The sequence below is a fragment of the Nerophis lumbriciformis genome, linkage group LG01 (genome assembly GCF_033978685.3).
Source record: "Nerophis lumbriciformis linkage group LG01, RoL_Nlum_v2.1, whole genome shotgun sequence".
Taxonomy (NCBI): Eukaryota; Metazoa; Chordata; class Actinopteri; order Syngnathiformes; family Syngnathidae; genus Nerophis; species Nerophis lumbriciformis.
This window is the reverse complement of record NC_084548.2, coordinates 61,342,886-61,363,243: the sequence shown is the minus strand read 5'-3', so window position 1 is coordinate 61,363,243 and position 20,358 is coordinate 61,342,886. Positions and strand designations below refer to the sequence as shown.

Genomic DNA, 20,358 nt, shown 5'->3' with positions numbered 1-20,358 from the left:
CTCGATTTACGGCCCTTTGTTACCATGGTTTTCCTTTTTTGTGTAATATTTATTTCAATACCAATGTCATATAAAAGATACAAAACAATCGTTGTTTTAGAATGCAGTATTTATTTTTGAAACCTGAACGATGTGCCCAGCAGAAATGAGAAAGAAATCCATCTATATTTTTTTTTACCAAATAATTTTTACATCAATTCCTGATTAGTGACAATTTATAAGCCGCAAATAACGATTTTTTTTTTTAAAAACTCTACATTTAAAGAAGAAATCACGCGATGGGACTCACTGGCGCCCCCGTGCGTCATTCATTGCAATGACAAGAGTGAAAGTGGTTGAAATTGTAGTGATATTATTCCGTGGATTTTTACACCTATCTGTTGTTTATTATTATTATTATTTTATTTTACTACTAGGTAAGCTATTATTTTTTATACAAAACATTCAAACACCACACCACGTAACGTCGCAGAAGCCCAGTCGTAGTCTTTACGCATGCGTAGACCGATCAGGTCTTCCGGTACAGATCGGGTAGTGTCCGTCCGACATCTTATAAGTAGACGCTGCTCTGACGCGAGAAATTCGGCCGCCATCTTGAAGTGGTGATGAGCCGGCGAGCAGCCTAAACTGACAGTTGACAGGTACAAAACAAAGATGCCGGGCTGGTGTTTAGCGTTTTCTGAGCGGACTGTTGAAAATAGGAATCGGGGGATTACTTTTCACAAGTAAGATTTAACATTAACGTACTATTGGTTGTATTTTGTGAAAAGAATATTACCACAAGAGTTGAGAAGGAGCAAAGATCTTCAATAGTACTGAAAGCATAGCCGCTAGCAAACAAGAGTATGACCGTAATAGAATTGCTTGTCAATGAAATTAATTACATTTAAAAATGTCATACTTGAATAACATAGAGTTTAAATAAATGATGAAGATAAATATTGTAAAAGCCAACAGGGGTAAAAGTTAGGACCACAGTCCAGATTGTGTAGGATGGGTAATATATGTTAGCTAACTAGACAATCAGATGGACAGTGGCTATACCATACTTGCCAACCTTGAGACCTCCGATTTCGGGAGGTGGGGGGTGGGGCGGGGGGCGTGGTTAAGATATATATATATATAAGAAATACTTGACTTTCAGTGAATTCTAGCTGTATATATATACATATATTTTATTACATTATATATATATATATATATATATATATATATATATATATATATATATATATATATATATATATATATATATATATATATATATATATATATATATAAAAGAAATACTTGAATTTCAGTGTTCATTTATTTACACATATACACACACATAACACTCATCTACTCATTGTTGAGTTAAGGGTTGAATTGTCCATCCTTGTTCTATTCTGTCACTATTTCAGAACACACACATTATACAAATTTACATTATAAAATCAATAAGAAAACGGGAGCTCTAATTTGGGAGTCTGAATTAGGATCAGAAGTTCCTATATAAACATTGCGCACTCACGTCGCCTTTTTGTATTGATTACTGCAGCTGTGCACTGGATTCATTCACAAATACAAACTACAACTCACAAACACTTTAGAGTTAGGCTCCACCATCAGAATGTGTACTTAAACTTATAAAGATCACATGGATATTATTCAGTGAGTTGATTCACCAAAACTAACCTGTTATACAGGAGGAAAAAGCACACAGGACGTTTCAATTGTTCACAGACTGGTCGCGCTCATCAGAATGACAAGACACTTCCGGTCTGCAGGTGATAGCATTCAATTGGGAAGAAACGCCCCTGCCTCCTACTGACCAATGTGAATACTGATAAATGTGTAATGACAGCTCCAAAAACGAATTCAAACCACAAAATAAAATAAATAAATCAACACAAAAATGTGACACATTATGGGTGGGTCACATGTGCATGTACAGTAGATGGCAGTATTGTCCTGTTTAAAAGTGTCACAACATTGCTGTTTACGGCAGACGAACTGCTTTACGGTAGACGAAAACTTGACTGCTGTTGTGTGTTGTTACCGCGCTGGGAGGACGTTAATGAAACTGCCTAACAATAAACCCACATAAGAAACCAAGAACTCGCCCTCGATCATTAGCTGTTTATATTGTGGGAAAGCGGACGTATGAACAGGCTGTCAACACGTCACTCAGGTCCGCATGGAGCTGGAGGCCACGCCCCCTCCAGCTCCGCCTGAATTTCGGGAGAAAATTTGTCCCGGGAGGTTTTCGGGAGAGGCGCTGAATTTCGGGAGTTTCCCGAAAAATCCGGGAGGGTTGGCAAGTATGGGCTATACAGCATTATACAAGTCTAAATTTAGTCTAGCTTTCTAACCCAATTTTGTGTAGCCCACCTTCGTGAAATGTGTCATTTGTCTTTTTTGTGTCATCATGCCTTCAGTGTGCATATTGTATATAGTTCTCTGCAAACCTATGAAATGTTCTATTTTGTCTTCATTATTTTGTCAGAATGCTTCATTTGTATGAGAAAATCACAAATAAATCTTCTGGGGGAGGATGACGGCCCTACAGGGGTTTGGTTTACAAACGTTCAGCCCCACTTAAAACAAAATTCACCAGCCGCCACTGGTTATGATGCATTCTCATTTTAGGCAAAGTATAAGACAATACTTTCTTAACAGTATAATTGTAACCAGGAATCAGTCTTCAAGTAACAATATTCAAATACTAACATGTTGGGTAAGACAGAATTTGGTTTTATTCTGAATCCAGTGAAACAGATTGGTGGTTTTAGCTGATATAAAGACTTTCAGGTGTTTATATATGTTTATGTTTAAGTATTTGGCAGACGCTTTTATCCAAAGCGACATACATAAAAAAATACATATAAAACAATCACTGTAAACATTATCATTTAAGGGAAGAATGTAATACAAAATATCAATACAAAGTGTCAAGACAGAATAAACTCTGCTGCTGCAGCAACAGAGATACAGTCTATAAGATATATAGATATCTAATGTATTCATACATTGTTTATGTAGGATATACGCATGTATATATAACCTAATCATATTGTTTCTTCAACTTAAAAATAGCTGACGGATTATATTCCCAGTTTTGATCTCGGACGTCTGGTCACTTATAGCCAGTGTTGGGACTAACGCGTTACTGTAACGCCGTTACTTTCGGCGGTACATAGTAATCTAAGCGATATTTTTTATATTCAGTAACTCAGTTACCGTTACTACATGATGCGTTACTGCGTTATTTTACGTTATTTTTTATGTAGTATCGGCTAGAAACTGAGAAGATCTGAGTGTGTTTTATTGGAGAGCTGCAGAAGAGGCGACGGAGAAGAGGCGCGCTCTGTGTGTGTGTGTGTGTGTGTGTGTGTGTGTGGTGCAGGAGGGCGTGTCTGTGTTTACATCATGGCGAAGCCGAAGCCGAGTTTCTTAACATGGAGATATTCTCACTACTTTTCTTTTGTCGAGCACATTTTAGTTAAATGTAAGTTGTGTCTTGGATCAAAGATCCCATCTACTGCCTAAAACAGCAATTCAAATCTGCTGAAACAGCTACAAAAGCAACATGCTTCGACGAAGCTAGTAAAGAGAGACACACTTCACCTCCTAAGCAACAGCGGCTGGATTTTAACGAGGCACTGCTAGCCAGGACAACATTGATAGAGCCATTGCAGCGTTTGTGCTAGAAGACATGCAGGCTATTTCTACAGTGGAGTCACCCGATTTCAGGCAGCTAATTAGCATGATACCGGGCGTCAAATGGCACCTGGACAGTGAGTACATAAACATGGAAAGCGATCTAAAGAAGACACTCCAAACTCTGCCTCTGCTCATCATTCAGCACTGAAGGTACACACTCTGTCAATTCTCTTATATACTCTGTCATTCTAGACTTCTAGAGTGTTTGATTATCACATCACTCTAAATGTTCACAAACATAAAGAGGGATCCTAGTGGACCAGGCCAATCTTTCCTTATCTCTAAACTAAAACTGGGGAAATGTGTAGAGTGTTCTGCACTGCAAAAACTGAAATCTAAGTAAGATTAGATATCTCAAATAAGGGTGATATTTGCTTATTTTATGTCTGATAAGATAATTATTCTCACTAAGCAGATTTTATGTTAGAGTGTTTTACTTGTTTTAAGTGGTTTGGTCCTAAATTATCTCAGTAAGATATTACAGCTTTTTGCTGAGATTTGATGACCTATATTCAAATCAAATCAAATCAACTTTATTTATAAAGCACATATTGAGTAAAACATGCTTGAAACTAGAATATCAACTGTTGCAAAGCTGTCATTAACACTCACAAGTATAAAACTACTTTTTTAAAGTAATAATTTCTTACTTCAAGCGTGGAAAAAAAAAATCATGATTTTGACACGAATGTGTCTCATAATTAAAACAGATGACAGCCAAATGGACTTTGAAAACACGTACTCATATATAGTAGTACAGTCGGCACAGTACCGTAAACTGACAGTTAATATTTAAACATTTAACATGTGACATTTCAAACAACAGAAAGAAGTCATGCACATTCAGGTAAATTCCTCAAAATTACAATTCAAAAATTTTGGCCGGGGGCCTGGCTGTTTATATGTGCACTAATTGACTGAAAGAGCACGCACTTGGCGCGATGATGTCATGTTATCGATGGAAAAATGCATTTTTAGACCATATGATTTGCCTGAGCGGCTAGTAGACCCCGAGAGTAACAAGCGGTTGCCTTGTTGCCTTTCCATTAAGAAAAATTAACTAGTTTTTAGTATAAGATTGCTGGTTTCAAGAAATATAATGACAAGCGCATATCATTATGTCAAGATAATGGCACTAGCATTTACTTAATTTAAGAATATTTTTCAACATATTGAGCAAAAAGGTCTCTTTTTTTCTACCAAGAAAAGTGCACTTGTTATTAGTGAGAATATACTTATTTTAAGGTATTTTTGGGTTCATTGTGTTATGATCCGCTGCCCGGATCATATTCTTGTTTACGTTTTCGAGGCACTTGTGTTTTTTGTTGGTTTTGGACTCCTTGAGTGCCTGTTTGTACACCTGAGTTTGTTGCCATGGCTGCTTATTGTTTTCACCTGCCGCGTGTGTTCCCGACACGCACCTGTTGGTCATCACTGACATTATTATTTAAGCCTGCCTTCCCTGATATTCTGTCTTGCTTCCTAGTTTGTTCTCGTACAACAGATGACGACTTTTGTTTCCTACTCTCGTCACTTGCTAGCTCCCACGCTAGTTTTTTGCCTTAAGTGCTATGAGCACGTTTTTGTTTGTTCCCTTTTGATTTAATTCTTAATAAATCATTTTTCCTACCTGCACGCTGTGTCTGACGCCCGTCTGCATTCCTGGTTGGGAAGACTATGTCTCCTGGCTGACCTGGGAACGCCTCGAGATCCCGCGGGAGGAGCTGGACGAAGTGGCTGGGGAGAGGGAAGTCTGGGCTTCTTTGCTTAGGCTGCTTCCCCCGCGACACGACCTCGGATAAGCGGAAGAAGATGGATGGATGGGTTTATTCGATGGCGGAACCAATGTTTGCTCTGTACGTGTTGTGGTGTGGGACATTAATGACTGATCATGAGAAGTCATTTTTATTGAAGTGATTCCAGGTGAAATGTGAGCTTCAAATGTGTGCAGATGTTGCTGATTTTGCAGGGTTTGGAGGTCAATTGTCCTACTTCAGCATGGTTGGCAACACAAGTGGGGAAAAAAGTTCATCCAGCCACATGAGGTGAGCTTAAAGGTGAAAAAAATCTATATGTTGTCTTTTGGAAATGAATAATAGCAAAATGGCCCCCGCATGCGTTGATTTTTCAGTGGAAAAAGTTTGGACAGCCGTGTTCTTGGTGACCATTAGTGACGTCATCCTGGTGCTTACGAGGGGGAAGAGGTTGAGGACCAGTTTTGTGGGTAACTCCTGGGTCCTTTTGGCTTTCCTATCCGGCGCCCAAATCCTGTGAGGGGAAAAAAGCAGCATAAAAATTTCAAAATTAAGGTGGGAATTGAGCCAAAGATGAATAAATGGAGTTACCGAATGTGAACATTGACGTCAATACTCCCTTGGAGGACGAAGGCAACTGAGGGAGAGCAGCAGTCGGCTTTACTGAGGACATTTTTAGACAATATTTAGTATTTGCAGGTCATTACGTGTTTGTCATGAGTTAGGACGACTCACATTTCTGCTGGTCTTTGAACCATCTCAGGCTCTGAAGGAGACAACGTTATTGAATCACCACCCCACTTTTGGACCGACACATGTGACGAACGTTGTGATACCTTTTTTCTGGACGGTTCCTTGTCCTCGTTTTTGTCCGCCGCCACCTCAGCGTCAGAGAGAGACCATTTGTGGTTGCTGGCGCTAACTTGCGCTGACGCTGCAAGGAACAGCAAGTTTTATTCGTTGCTATTGTTGGTATGATGTCATCAATTCTGGGTCTGTTATTGGTTCAATGCGGAGAGGTGTAGTGTTACGTTTATCTAAGTAACTTTTCGGATAAATAAGTCAATCAATACCACAAACTTTATTAGGGGCCGCAATGTCCCTTTGGGACAGAAGACCCTATTGTATTTTGTGCGTTTTATTCTTTATTATTATACCGCCGCCTCTTTGAGCTGTAATTTGACCTCCTTAACATGCTTCAAAACTCACCATATTTGACACACACATCAGGACGGGCGAAAATTGTCATCTAATAAAAAAACCAAACCCCAAAACTGCTTGTAACTTCTGGTAGGTCTGTAGGTCTGACTTAGACCTAGATTTCATACATTGACATCCTTCAGCAAAAATCAACAGGAAGTTGGCAATTCCCCCTTCAAAACAAAAGTTTAGTAAAAACAGTAACTTTTGCCTCTTTGAGCTGTAATTTGACCCCCTTAACATGCTTCAAAACTCACCAAAATGGACACACACATCAGGACTGGCAAAAATTGCGATCTAATAAAAAAAAACAACCCCAAAACTCAAAATTGCACTCTAGCGCCCCCTAAGAAGAAAACACAGACACAACTGCTCCTAGTAAGAAAACTCAGACAAAACTGCCTGTAACTTCCAGTAGGAATGTCTTAGAGACATGAAACAAAAACCTCTATGTAGGTCTGACGTAGACCTAGATTTCATACATTGACATCCTTCAGCAAAAATCAACAGGAAGTTGGCAATTCCCCCTTCAAAACAAATGTTTAGTAAAAACAGTCACTTTTGCCTCTTTGAGCTGTAATTTGACCCCCTTAACATGCTTCAAAACTCACCAAACTGGATCCACACATCAGGACTGGCAAAAATTGCGATCTAATAAAAAAACCTAACCCCAAAACTCAAAATTGCGCTCTAGCGCCCCCTAGGAAGAAAACACAGACACAACTGCTCCTAGGAAGAAAACTCAGACAAATCTGCCTGTAACTTCAAGTAGGAATGTCTTAGAGACATGAAACAAAAACTTCAATGTAGGTCTCACTTAAACCTACATTTCATATTTTGACAACCCCCAGCAAAAATCAACAAAGTTTGCAATTGCCCCTTCAAAACAAAAGTTTTGTAAAAACCGGTCACCTTTTTTCAAACATTAATGTTGTCTGTCTATCTGTGTTGGCCCTGCGAAGAGGTGGCGACTTGTCCAGGGTGTACCCCGCCTTTCCGCCCGATTGTCGCTGAGATAAGCTCCAGCGCCCCCCGTGACCCCAAAGGGAATAAGTGGTAGAAAATGGATGGATGGATGGATATCTCCTCTGAGCGCGTTTGTCGTGTCAGCTTCAAACAAGCACAGGAGAGAGATTGAACCCTTCTGATTAAAAGTTGACCAAAGAGTTTTAATTACTGCTCCGGTTTGGATTTTATGTGCCGTCAAAGTCGGTCCCGTGCATCGCTGCTGGCAGCTTTAATTTAAAAGTGATTTTCATACATAAAAAAAAAAAAGCAACACAAAGTGCTTTATAGACTAAAAACAATGCCCGATGACCCACATCTCCCATCATCAATCACACACACACATACAGATGAATGCATGGCCGAGTACAGAGGAGCCAGGTGAAGAAACACTATCAGTCATTTAAATGCAACATTGCAATTGGGTGCATTTCTACACTCTTTTGCCAATTACATGTGACATTTAATGTACCACAGAAATTTTAAGATTTTTTTTAGTAATTTACTAACATTATTATCATTGAATATGTCAAACTCTATAACATACATGCAAATAACTCAGGAAACGTTGGCAACTGTAGCCACGCCCCCTCGGGTAATATACTTCCTGTGTAGTGACCTCTGTTTACATCAGTCATGTCGAAAATATACAAACCCCAAAGCCAGTGAAATTGGCACGTTGTGTAAATGGTAAATAAAAACAGAATACAATGATTTGCTAATCCTTTTCAACCTATATTCAATTGAATGGACTGCAAAGACAAGATATTTAACGCTCGAACTGGAAATTTTTATTTTTTGCAAATATTAGCTCATTTGGAATTTGATGCCTGCAACAAGTTTCAAAAAAGCTGGCACAAGTGGCAAAAAAGACTGAGAAAGTTGAGGAATGCTCATCAAACACTTATTTGGAACATCCCACAGGTGAACAGGTTAATTGGGAACGGGTGGGTGCCATGATTGGGTATAAAAGCAGCTTCCATGAAATGCTCAGTCATTCACAAACAAGGGTGGGGTGAGGGTCACCACTTTGTGAACAAATGCGTGAGCAAATTGTCCCAACAGTTTAAGAACAACATTTCTCAACAAGCTATTGCAAGGAATTTAGGGATTTCACCATCTACGGTCCGTAATATCATCAAAAGGTTCGGAGAATCTGGAGAAATCACTGCACGTAAGCGACGATATTACGGACCTTCGATTCCTCAGGCGGTACTGCATCAACAAGCGACATCAGTGTGTAAAGGATATCACCACATGGGCTCAGGAACACTTCAGAAAACCACTGTCAGTAACTACAGTTGGTCGCTACATCTGTAAGTGCAAGTTTAAAACTCTACTATGCAAAGCGAAAGCCATTTATCAACAACACCCAGAAACGCCGCCGGCTTCGCTGGGCCCGAGCTCATCTAAGATGGACTGATGCTAAGTGGAAAAGTGTTCTGTGGTCTGACGAGTCCACATTTCAAATTGTTTTTGGAAACTGTGGACGTTGTGTCTTTTGGAACAAAGAGGAAAAGAACCCTCCGGAATGCTTTAGACGCAGAGTTCAAAAGCCAGCATCTGTGATGGTATGGGGGTGTATTATTGCGCCGAATCGTTATTTTGACACGGAAATAAATGTTAAAAAACGCGGGTTTCCGCGGAACTTTCCCATGCCTGAATATTTATTTATAATCTATTATTTACTGTTTGCAAAGACGCATTCATTTGGATCGTTGGAGAGACTTGTGTCACCTGACTCCGTTTCACCAATCAAACGTCATAAGTGGCGTGAATATTTCGTGCTACATGCCGTAGTAGTGGCTGCAGTAATGTTGTCAATAAAAGTTGGTGTATGGTAGTTCCAACATGTCAGCTTTAAAGATGGAAGTTCAACTCACCACTTGCTGTTCCGACAAAGGCAGGTGACGATGGAAGCCACAATGGAGTCTGCGGTGCTTCTGTCGATCAAACGCAACAATATTGAGGTTCATTTGGTGTCTGTATTACAATAGATTTTTTTGGCCACAAAATTTATGGAACTGAATTATTAGCGTTAAAATTTTATGAACTGATTTTTTTTTTTACATGAAATTACGCTGTTAGTTTTATTAAATACAAATGTGTCAGCCAAATCCGTGTTTAAAAATTCAGTCTGTTAAAATGCAATCATTTAAAAATCGATGGAAAAAAATTTCCATATAAAAATTCAGTGTCAAGGTATTCAGTGTAAAAAAAAAAATCTGCGTATAAAAATTCAGTGTAAAAAAATTCAGTGCAGAAATATTTGTTTCTGTCCCAGAACCAGCCAATAAGGTGTCAAAAGTTTGCAGTCACAATTGCTTTTGTCTTAATTTACTGGAAGTGTATGAAGGTTAATTTGTTTATTACAAAAGCTTTATTTTATTTTTTTTTATTTTTTTTACACTGAATTTATTTAACACATTTTTTGGCGTTTTTGAATTTTGTGATCAAATTTTATTGTGTAAAAATTTGTGAGCCAAATGTTTTGTCTTTAAAAATGAAGTTTATTCATCGAGTGTTTTAAAATTCAGTGTAAAAAAATAATAATCGTATAACAATTTTAGTGTAAAAGAAATTCAGTGTACAAAAATGTATCGTATACAAATTCAGCGTATAAAAAAATAATCATCGTATAAAAATTCAGTGTAGAAAAAAATAATCATCGTATGAAAATTCAGTGTAGAAAAAAATAATTGTATAAAAATTCAGTGTAAAAAAAAAAATCTTATAAAAATTCTGTGTAAAAAAATATCACTGTATAAAAATTTAGTGTAAAACAAAAAGGTATAAAATTAATTGTAAAAAAATAATCATATAAAAATTCAGTGTAAAAATAAAATAATCACATAAAAATTCAGTGTAGAAAAAAATAATTGTATAAAAATTCAGTGTAGAATTTTTTTTTTTTAATTTCAGTGTAAAAAAAAAATTGGAAAAAAATTAATTGTAAAAAAAAAATCGTATAAAAATTCAGTGTAAAATTTTTTTTAAATAAAAATTCAGTGTAGAAAAAAAGCATTGTATAAAAATTCAATGTAAAAAAAATAATTGTATAAAAATTCAGTGTAAAAAAATCTTAGTGCAGAAAAATGTGTTGATTCAAAACTCTAGACCCATATAAAGGTTCATTTGTGTCTTTATTACAAAAATGTATTTTTGACACAAATTTTACATAACTAAATTCTTTGAGTTTGAATTTCGTAAACTGAATTTTTTACATCAAATTTCATTGAATAAAAAATTGCCAGCAAAATTTGTGTTTAAAAAGTTTGTTTTAAAATTGAGTGTTTAAAAATTCACTGTAGAAAAATCAGTGTATAAAAATTCAGTGTAAAGAAAATTCTGTGCAGAAATATTTGTGGCTTTAAAACTGAAAATTCACTTAAGATACATTTATTTTTTTTGCACTGAATTTTTAAATAAACATTTTACTCACACATTTTATTAAATGAAATTATCAGCATCATTTGATAAAAAATAAATTCAGTTCACAAAACTTAAACTCAAAAAATGCAGTGACACAAATTCAGTGTAAAAAAAAAAGCGTTAGTAGTAAAAAAAAAAAAAAAAAGTCCAGTCATAGTCCATTCAATCATTAAAAGTTGTACATTTTGAAAATAAATGTGGTCATTAATTGAATAATAACAAACGTAGATATGTCACACTTGATGTCGTGTTGCTCTTGTTTTAGTGATCATTTTAGTTGCAACAGTTTAACTTAATGATTTTCTTCCCTGCTAATTATTAATTACTTCACCGGTATTTTGCTCATTTTACTCCACATCAAGTTTACTATAATCTTACCTGTTAGGGTCATTTTTGCTCTCAGGCTCTGCAAAACAAAGACAATGAGGTGTTTACCGTGTCCGATACTCTTCAAGTAGGTGTGACGATACAACCTTGAGTACCGATACCGATACTGTTGCATCCACAGTGCAGGAAGGAGTGATACCGCAACCTTGAGTACCGATACCGATACTGTTGCATCCACAGTGCAGGAAGGTGTGATACCGCAGGTTGTTTGCACCCACAGCCATGACACACTTAAGTGATTACTGGGATCTGTTTTTTTTCTTGGTGTGTAAAACTTTCTGTCAGTCAGTGTGCAATATTGTTGTTAATAAGGTGTTTTTCTTTTATAGGCTAGAATAGAATGCGTTGTTGTCATCAACCTGAAAGAAATATGGATGGCTACTCTGTTAGCGTGCAGTTGGAGTGCAAACCTTTTAGTGTGTTATTTATACAGGTAGTATTATTAACTTGTAGTTTTTCATTAAGTTTTACTTTTGTTACTGTATGTAAAAAGATTACACCACAACCACACAATTCCCCCATTGTGGAATAAAAAAAAGTCTACCTTATCAGCAGGAATCATACATACTTGTATTATTTAGTAGTGTGGAATGTTAGAAAAGGTTTGATCGAGTGAAATGAGTCAAACAGAGAACAAGACCAACATATTTATTATTAACTGTCTGGAATGGACTTACGCTGTCTTTAAGTTGAAGTGGAGCGGTAATCTCCTATTGTTCACAATAATTAATGAAGCTAAGCTCATGACGCGGTAAGTTGAATGATGCGGACAAAATTTGTTACGGGCTACTTTCCAATACTGCCTTGGAGACTTTGTATGTGTAAGTAATATGCAACTATAATTATTTGATACTTGTTTATGTTGACAAATTTGCTGACTTTTTTCCCCCAATGATTATTACCTATGTCTAGCTTGTGTGCTATTGTGTGCTTAGCTGTTGCGTAGCTGCTAGCATCTAGTAGCCTATAGCCGAGCATGTTTACCTTTTGTAAATGACTTTAGTAAAAAAGAAGAAAAGACCAACCATGATCATTTCTTATTATATATATATATATATATATATATATATATATATATATATATATATATATATATATATATATATATATACTTTTGATCCCTCAGCGACATCAGTGTGTAAAGGATATCACCACATGGGCTCAGGAACCCTTCAGAAAGCCACTGTCAGTAACTACAGTTGGTCGCTACATCTGTAAGTGCAAGTTAAAACTGTACTATGCAAAGCGAAAGCCATTTATCAACAACACCCAGAAACGCCGCTGGCTTCGCTGGGCCCGAGCTCATCTAAGAAGGACTGATGCAAAGTGGAAAAGTGTTATGTGGTCTGACGAGTCCACATTTCAAATTGTTTTTGGAAATTGTGGACGTTGTGTCCTTTGGAACAAAGAGGAAAAGAACCCTCCGGAATGCTTTGGACGCAGAGTTCAAAAGCCAGCATCTGTGATGGTATGGGGGTGTATTAGTGCGCAGAATTATTATTTTGACCCGGAAATTAATGTTAAAAAACGCTGGTTTCCGCGGAACTTTGCCATGCCTGAATATTACCGTATATATATATATATATATATATATATATATATATATATATATATATATATATATACATACATACATACATACATACATATATGTATATATATATATATATATATATATATATATATATATATATATATATATATATATATATATATATATATATATATATATATATATATATATATATATATATATATATATATATATATATCCATCCATTTTCTACCTCTTATTCCCTTTGGGGTCGCGGGGGGTGCTGGAGCCTATCTCAGCTACAATCGGGATGTATGTACATTGTATAATTATATTATGTATGTTTTTATATAAATATATATTATTTATATTATATATGCATATTTGTGTATGTATAAATGTTTGTATGTATATATGTATATAATATAAATGAATAAAAATATACATATATTTAAAAAAATATATATATTACTTATAAATATGTATTTAAATAAATATATATTATGTATTGTTTTATTCAATTACCGGTATGCTATATATATATACATATATATGTGTACACACACACACACATATATATATATATATATATATATATATATATATATATATATATATATATATATATATATATATATATATATATATATACACACACACAATGTATCTATATGTATATATATACACACAATGTATCTATATGTATATATATATATATGTATATATATATATATATATATATATATATATATAATATATACATTATATATCCATCCATTTTTTACCGCTTGTCCCTCTCATATACATATATATATATACATATATATATACATATATATATATATATATACATATATATATATATACACACATATATATATATATACATATATATACATATATATATATATATGTATATATACAGTTAGGTCCATAAATATTTGGACATTGACACAATTTTCAGTATTCCAGCTCTGTACAACACCACAATGGATTTGAAATGAAACAATCCAGACGTGCTTTAAGTGCAGACTTTGAGCTTGAATTTGAGGGTATTTACATCCAGATCAGGTGAACGGTGTAGGAACTACAACACATTTTATATGTGCCTTCCACTTTTTAAGGGACCAAAAGTAATTGGACAATTGGCTACTCAGCTGTTACATGGCCAGGTGTGTGTTATTCCCTTGTTTTTTTTCATTTATTCCATTTACAAAGAGCAGATAAAAGGCCTAGATGTAATTTCAAGTGTGGTATATTCATTTTGAATCTGGGGAGGTCATCTCTCAATATGAAGTCCAAAGAGCTGTCACTATCAGTGAAGCAAGCCATCATTAGGCTGAAAAATCAAATCAAAGCCATCAGAGAGATAGCAAAAACATGAGGTGTGGCCAAATCAACTGTTTGGTACATTCCTAAAAAGAGAGAACGCACTGCTGAGCTCAGCAACACCAAAAGACCTGGAAGACCACGGAAAACAAGTGTGGTGGATAACAGGCAAATCCTTTCCCTTGTCAAGAAAAAACCCTTCACAACAGTTGGTCAGATGAAGAAAAGTATACAGGACGTAGGTGCATCTGTGTCCAAGTCAACAATTAAGAGAAGACTTCTCCAGAGGAAATACAGAGGTTTCATCACAAGGTGTAAACCATGGGTGAGCCTCAAAAACAGGAAGGCCAGATTAGAGTTTGCCAAGAAACATGTAAAAGAGCCTGTGCAGTTCTGAACAACATCTTATGGACAGATGAGACAAAGATCAACTTGTAGCAGAATGATGGAAAGAGAAGAGTATGGAGAAGGGAAGGAACTGCTCAAGATCCAAAGCATAGCACCTCCTCAGTGAAGCATGGTGGTGGTAGTGGCATGCATGGCTGCCAGTAGAACTGGATCTCTTATATTTATTGATGATGTGACAGCTGACAAAAGCAGCAGAATGAATTGTGAAGTGTTTGGGGCAATATTATCTGCTCATATTCAGCCAAATGCTTCAAAACTCATTGCACGGCGCTTCACAGTGCAGATGGACACTGGCCCGAAGCATACTGCGAAAGCAACCAAATAGTTTTTTAAGGCAAAGAAGTGGAATGTTGTGCAATGGCCAAGTCAATCACCTGACCTGACTCCGATTGAGCATGAATTTCACTTGCTGAAGACAAAACTGAAGGGAAAATGCCCAAAGAACAAGCAGGAAGTGAAGACAGCTGCAACAGAGACCCGGCAGAGCATCACCAGGGACCAAACCCAGCGTCTGGTGATGTCTATGGCTTCCACACTTCAGGCTGTCATTGACTGCAAAGGATTTGCAACAAAGTATTAAAAAGTGACAATTTGATTTATGATTATGTTAGTTTGTCCAATTACTTTTGGTCCCTTAAAAAGTGGAAGGCACATATAAAATGTGTTGTAATTCCTACACCGTTCACCTGATTTGGATGTAAATACCCTCAAATTAAAGCTCAAAGTCTGCACTTAAAGCACATCTTGATTGTTTCATTTCAAATCCATTGTGGTGTTGTACAGAGTTGGAATACTGAAAATTGTGTCAATGTCCAAATATTTATGGACCAAACTGTATATATATATATATATATATATATATATATATATATATATATATATGTATGTATATATATATATACATCAAAATATATATGTGTATATATATATATATATATATATATGTATCAAAATATATATGTACCGTATATACACACACACAGCTTTGTCCAGCTTTGCACAAGTAAACACGCTGCAGGACTGCTTGTATTGGACATGAAATCTCACATGATATCATATCTAATACCTGTTTTGTTTTTGCTGATATCGGACCGATATCCATATAGTTTGGGCACAACCCTAGAATAAAAGCACTGTGAGGTGACACACCAAAAGACAAGACGACATGATTCTCACCTTAGTTCTCAGCCATGGTTTTGTTTCTGCCTCCTGAGTGGCGCTGACCAGCCTGGAGGTTCCTGACCACTCTGAGGACGTCCCGATTCTGCTGAGGTTCACTGCTGGCGTGACCGCTCGCTGATTGCCGACAGGAGCTGCATGGCCCGTGCAGATAAAAATCCACCCTTTTAAATACTAATCCATTAGATGTATTTATTCAACAGACCATGTTTCGCACCTTGATGACAAGCCAGATCATACGATTCTGGGGTTCTGTCTGGAAGCGATGGTGCAGGTGAAGCAGGAATGTCTAAGATAGACAAGAATTTGAGCGATCTCTCATTACAGCATAACTAATATTTTAGTAAACTCTTGTCCAAACTACACTTTTAGCCTAAATGTTTATGTAGTGGTTCTGTGCCTGGGTTTATGAGAGAGAAGACACTTTTATGGCCCTCCTAAATTCCTGAGCCTATAGGTGATGTCGCGACTTGGTTCTTCTTACACCCAAACCCCAATTCCATAATACCATTTCTCAATTCAACATGTTACTACGACAACATTTCTTGACCGATTTGAAAAATTCCAACACCAACCATTTCAACTCATTCAGACCATTCAAGTTTTTATGACCATTTATGATAAATAAGACACTTTTATGGCCCTCCTAAATTCCTGAGCCTATAGGTGATGTCGCTACTTGGTTCTTCTTACACCCAAACCCCAACATTCTCCGTGAATAGGACAAATATTGCTGTGGTGTTGGAAGATCAGTAATTGGGTGAAGGCTCCAAAGCAGTCACAAAAATTCATCTATTTATTATTCAACTTCATCTTCTCCAGATTTTGGCGCGCTTTACCTTCCACATTTTTCACCCGATTCAAACCGTTCCAACCTCAAACTGTTCAGCCTATTTGGGAATCGCGGGCTTTCTTCTTGACAAATTCCAAAAACTCCCAGATTTCCCAGAATTCCAGGTTTTTCGGGACATTTCTTCCATTGAAAATGAATTGGCCATTTTTCTAACTTACACCATTTCCACGTTTTTCCAACGATTCAAACCATTCCACCTTCAACATATTCTACCGTTCTGGAAATTCAAACTACCCTTTTTCCCAATTTCAAAGAAATTCCAGGATTTTCCAGAATTCCTGGTGTTCCTAAGCCCTATTTCCACACTTTTTTTCTGGTGACTCCTCCTCCCACATTTTTCGACACACTTCAACACTTCAAAACATTCCTCTTAATTAGGACAAAAAAAACAAAGTTGTTTTTTGAACTGGAAAAATTCCAGGAACTCCGTAATACCATTTCTCAATTCAACATGTTACTACTTCAATATTTCACGACCGATATGAAAAATTCCAACACCAACCATTTCAACTCATTCAGACCATTCAAGTTTTTATTACCAATTTCAAAAAAATTCCCGCTTTTCCCGATATTCCCAAATTTTGGGGAAATTATTCTTCCAAGTTCTACAACTTGCACATTTTTCATCTGATTCTAACTGTTCCAACTTCAAAATATTCAGCCTCTTTGGGAATTGTGTGCTCTACTTCAGCAATTCTAAAAAAAATCCAAGATTTCAGTTCAACTTCAGCATTGGAGCATTGACACACAACTCCTTCTGGAATTGCATATTTAGTTTATATTCTATTTGTCTTTTGGTCAAAAAGGTTACTTTTTTTACTTTATACAAACCCGGTTTCCATATGAGTTGGGAAATTGTGTTAGATGTAAATATACATGGAATACAATGATTTGCAAATAATTGTCAACCCATATTCAGTTGAATATGCTACAAAGACAACCTATTTGATGTTCAAACTGATAAACTTTTTTTTTTTTGCAAATAATCATTAACTATTAACTATATATATATATATATACAAACACATATGTATATATACATAATATATATATATATATATTTTATATATATATATACACATATACATATTGATTTAACATGACTTTTCCATGTTAAATCAAGACATTCCCATTTTAGCTAATGTCACATTCAGAGCAGTGCTAATTTTGACAGCAGTTTTTAATTTAGTATTAGTCATATAGTCTTTTGATGAAAATGCATTTAGTTTTAGTCATCTAAATTGTTTTATTCTAGTATTAGTCAACAGAAATTACAGTACATTTTGTCGACTAAAATATAAAGTATAACGGAAAACGTTTGTTATTTTTAAATTCATAACAAGACCTGCACTCCATGAATAATTCATCCATCCATCAATCCATTTTTCTACCGCTTGTCCCTCTCGGGGTCGCGGGGTGTTGCTGGAGCCTATCCCAGCTGCACTTGGGCAATAAGTACATTTCACACTAACCTTATTGTGTGTTACTTTTTTAGCTGAAATTAATCTTTTTTTTTTTTCAAATGTTGAATAATATATGACTAAAATGGTGACATGAAGAAACAAACTAGTTTTAGCTTGCCTATGGGTACTACAAAAGTAGTGGTAGAGTAAGCAGTCTTGCTCCTCCTCTACCGTCCTTAAGAGTAACAGTAATTCAGTACAGTGTGAATCATTTGGATTAATATCATGACATTCTGGCGTTTTCTCACCCTGCATCTTGTCACCCACACGCTCAGAATCTCCATGAGGCGAGATGATGACTGCCAACTTTTTCGATCGCTCTGAAGACCAAAACATATATCAGAACATCACGTATGATTTTTTTTTATAGGACATCAAATTAATCCGCCACACTTCTCCGAGCACTACTTTTAAAAAGTCCAAATTTTGCCTTTGAGAGTTGGATATTAGTCAAAGACCCTGATTTACAAAGATCCTAATAGCGCGTGCAAACTATAAAATAGCTTGTGCTATTAGTGGGCGTGTTGCGTGTGATCTACCAAGACTGTGTGTGCAATTGAAAACTGGTGCAGACCGCCTTATTTAAATGAGGTTTTGGCGTGAACTTACGCGGCTTTCATTCCTGCACATTCATGTCATCGTTATCAAACATGCAGCAGACAAAATATAGTAAGTACCACTTTTTATGGGCATTTTAGACGAAGTCCTGCAGTGCATCTACAATGGAACCCACTTTTTTAAGCGCGCCGAAGGTGCCTTTGGACAGAGGTGGGTAGAGTAGCCAGAAATTGTACTCAAGTAAGAGTACTGTTACTTTAGAGATTTATTACTCAAGTAAAAGTAAGGAGTAGTCACCATACTTGCCAAACATCCCGGATTTTCCGGGAGACTCCCGAAATTCAGCGCCTCTCCCGAAAACCTCCCGGGACAAATGTTCTCCCGAAAATCTCCCGAAATTCATGCGGACCTGAGTGACGTGTCGACAGCCTGTTTTCACGTCCGCTTTCCCACAATATAAACAGCGTGCCTGCCCAATCACGTTATAACTGTAGAATGATCGAGGGCGAGTTCTTGGTTTCTTATGTGGGTTTATTGTTAGGCAGTTTCATAAACGTCCTCCCAGCGCGGCAACAACACACAACAACAGCAGTCACGTTTTCGTCTACCGTAAAGCAGTTTGTCTGCAGTAAACAGCAATGTTGTGACACTCTTAAACAGGACAATACTGCCATCTAGTGTACATGCATATGTGACAATAACATCTAGGGCTTTTAGAGAGTGCAGTGCACAACTGCGCACACAACAAGGAGACGAAGCAGAATGCATCATCAGAGAGGGTGTTCAGCATCGTTAGAAAAATAGTGACAGAGAATAGAACAAGGATGGACAATTCAACCCTTGTGCGTTAATAAATGTCCCCACACGATGTACATTTGACAGTGATTCATAGCAGGGAAGCTAACATCAGCCTAAGGTGACAGCCCAAATATCTACTAACGTTACTTACCGCCATGTGCTTCCTCAAATTTGACGTTGAGTTCATGTAAGCTTAAGCGTGTTAATCATGTGACCGCCTGGCTCTGTTTGATTGGTGAAACGGAGTCAAACCTTACCAGTGACTGTATTTTGTTGGTGAAACGCGGGCATGCGACAGATCCTACTTTGAAGGTCTGTCTGACAAACCAAAACAAACAAAGCGTGCATTAACAGATCGATAAAAATCAGTAGCGAGTAGCGAGCTGAATGTAGATGAATGGAGCGGAGTAAAAGTAGCGTTTCTTCTCTATAAATATACTCAAGTAAAAGTAAAAGTATGTTGCATTAAAACTACTCTTAGAAGTACAATTCCTCCCAAAAGTTACTCAAGTAGATGTAACGGAGTAAATGTAGCACGTTACTAACCACCTTTACCTTTGGAATATTCCAGACGCAATAAAATGCCTTTTACAAGGTTTTTTTTTAATTTCATGTTAATATATCTTCAATATGAGCAAACAAACATTTAAAAAACGCCAGCAGACACCAAAATGCATCAATGAGGAGGTTGAGGTGTGTGTGTGTGTGGGGGGGGGGGGGGGGTAGCGGGGGGTGTATATTGTAGCGTCCCGG

General features: G+C 36.6%; 1 protein-coding gene across 3 annotated transcripts in view; it reads right to left on the bottom strand.

Moving 5' to 3' along the window:
- Positions 1–5,594: 5,594 nt before the first annotated feature.
- ptpn22 (protein tyrosine phosphatase non-receptor type 22) overlaps positions 5,595–20,358 on the bottom strand; it is a 58,660-nt gene continuing 43,896 nt past the window's right edge. Inside the window, exons 15-23 of one of the 3 annotated variants that reach the window (XM_061923383.2) lie at positions 18,498–18,569; positions 16,151–16,222; positions 15,931–16,067; positions 11,475–11,502; positions 9,548–9,607; positions 6,296–6,393; positions 6,195–6,225; positions 6,051–6,122; positions 5,595–5,973 (exon numbers count right to left, since the gene is read on the bottom strand). In XM_061923383.2, the coding sequence (XP_061779367.2) occupies positions 5,894–5,973; positions 6,051–6,122; positions 6,195–6,225; positions 6,296–6,393; positions 9,548–9,607; positions 11,475–11,502; positions 15,931–16,067; positions 16,151–16,222; positions 18,498–18,569 (650 nt within the window). In that variant the 3' untranslated portion in view covers positions 5,595–5,893. The remainder of the gene's footprint in view (positions 5,974–6,050; positions 6,123–6,194; positions 6,226–6,295; positions 6,394–9,547; positions 9,608–11,474; positions 11,503–15,930; positions 16,068–16,150; positions 16,223–18,497; positions 18,570–20,358) is intronic. The other 2 variants (XM_061923388.2, XM_061923394.2) reach the window with 2 other exon arrangements.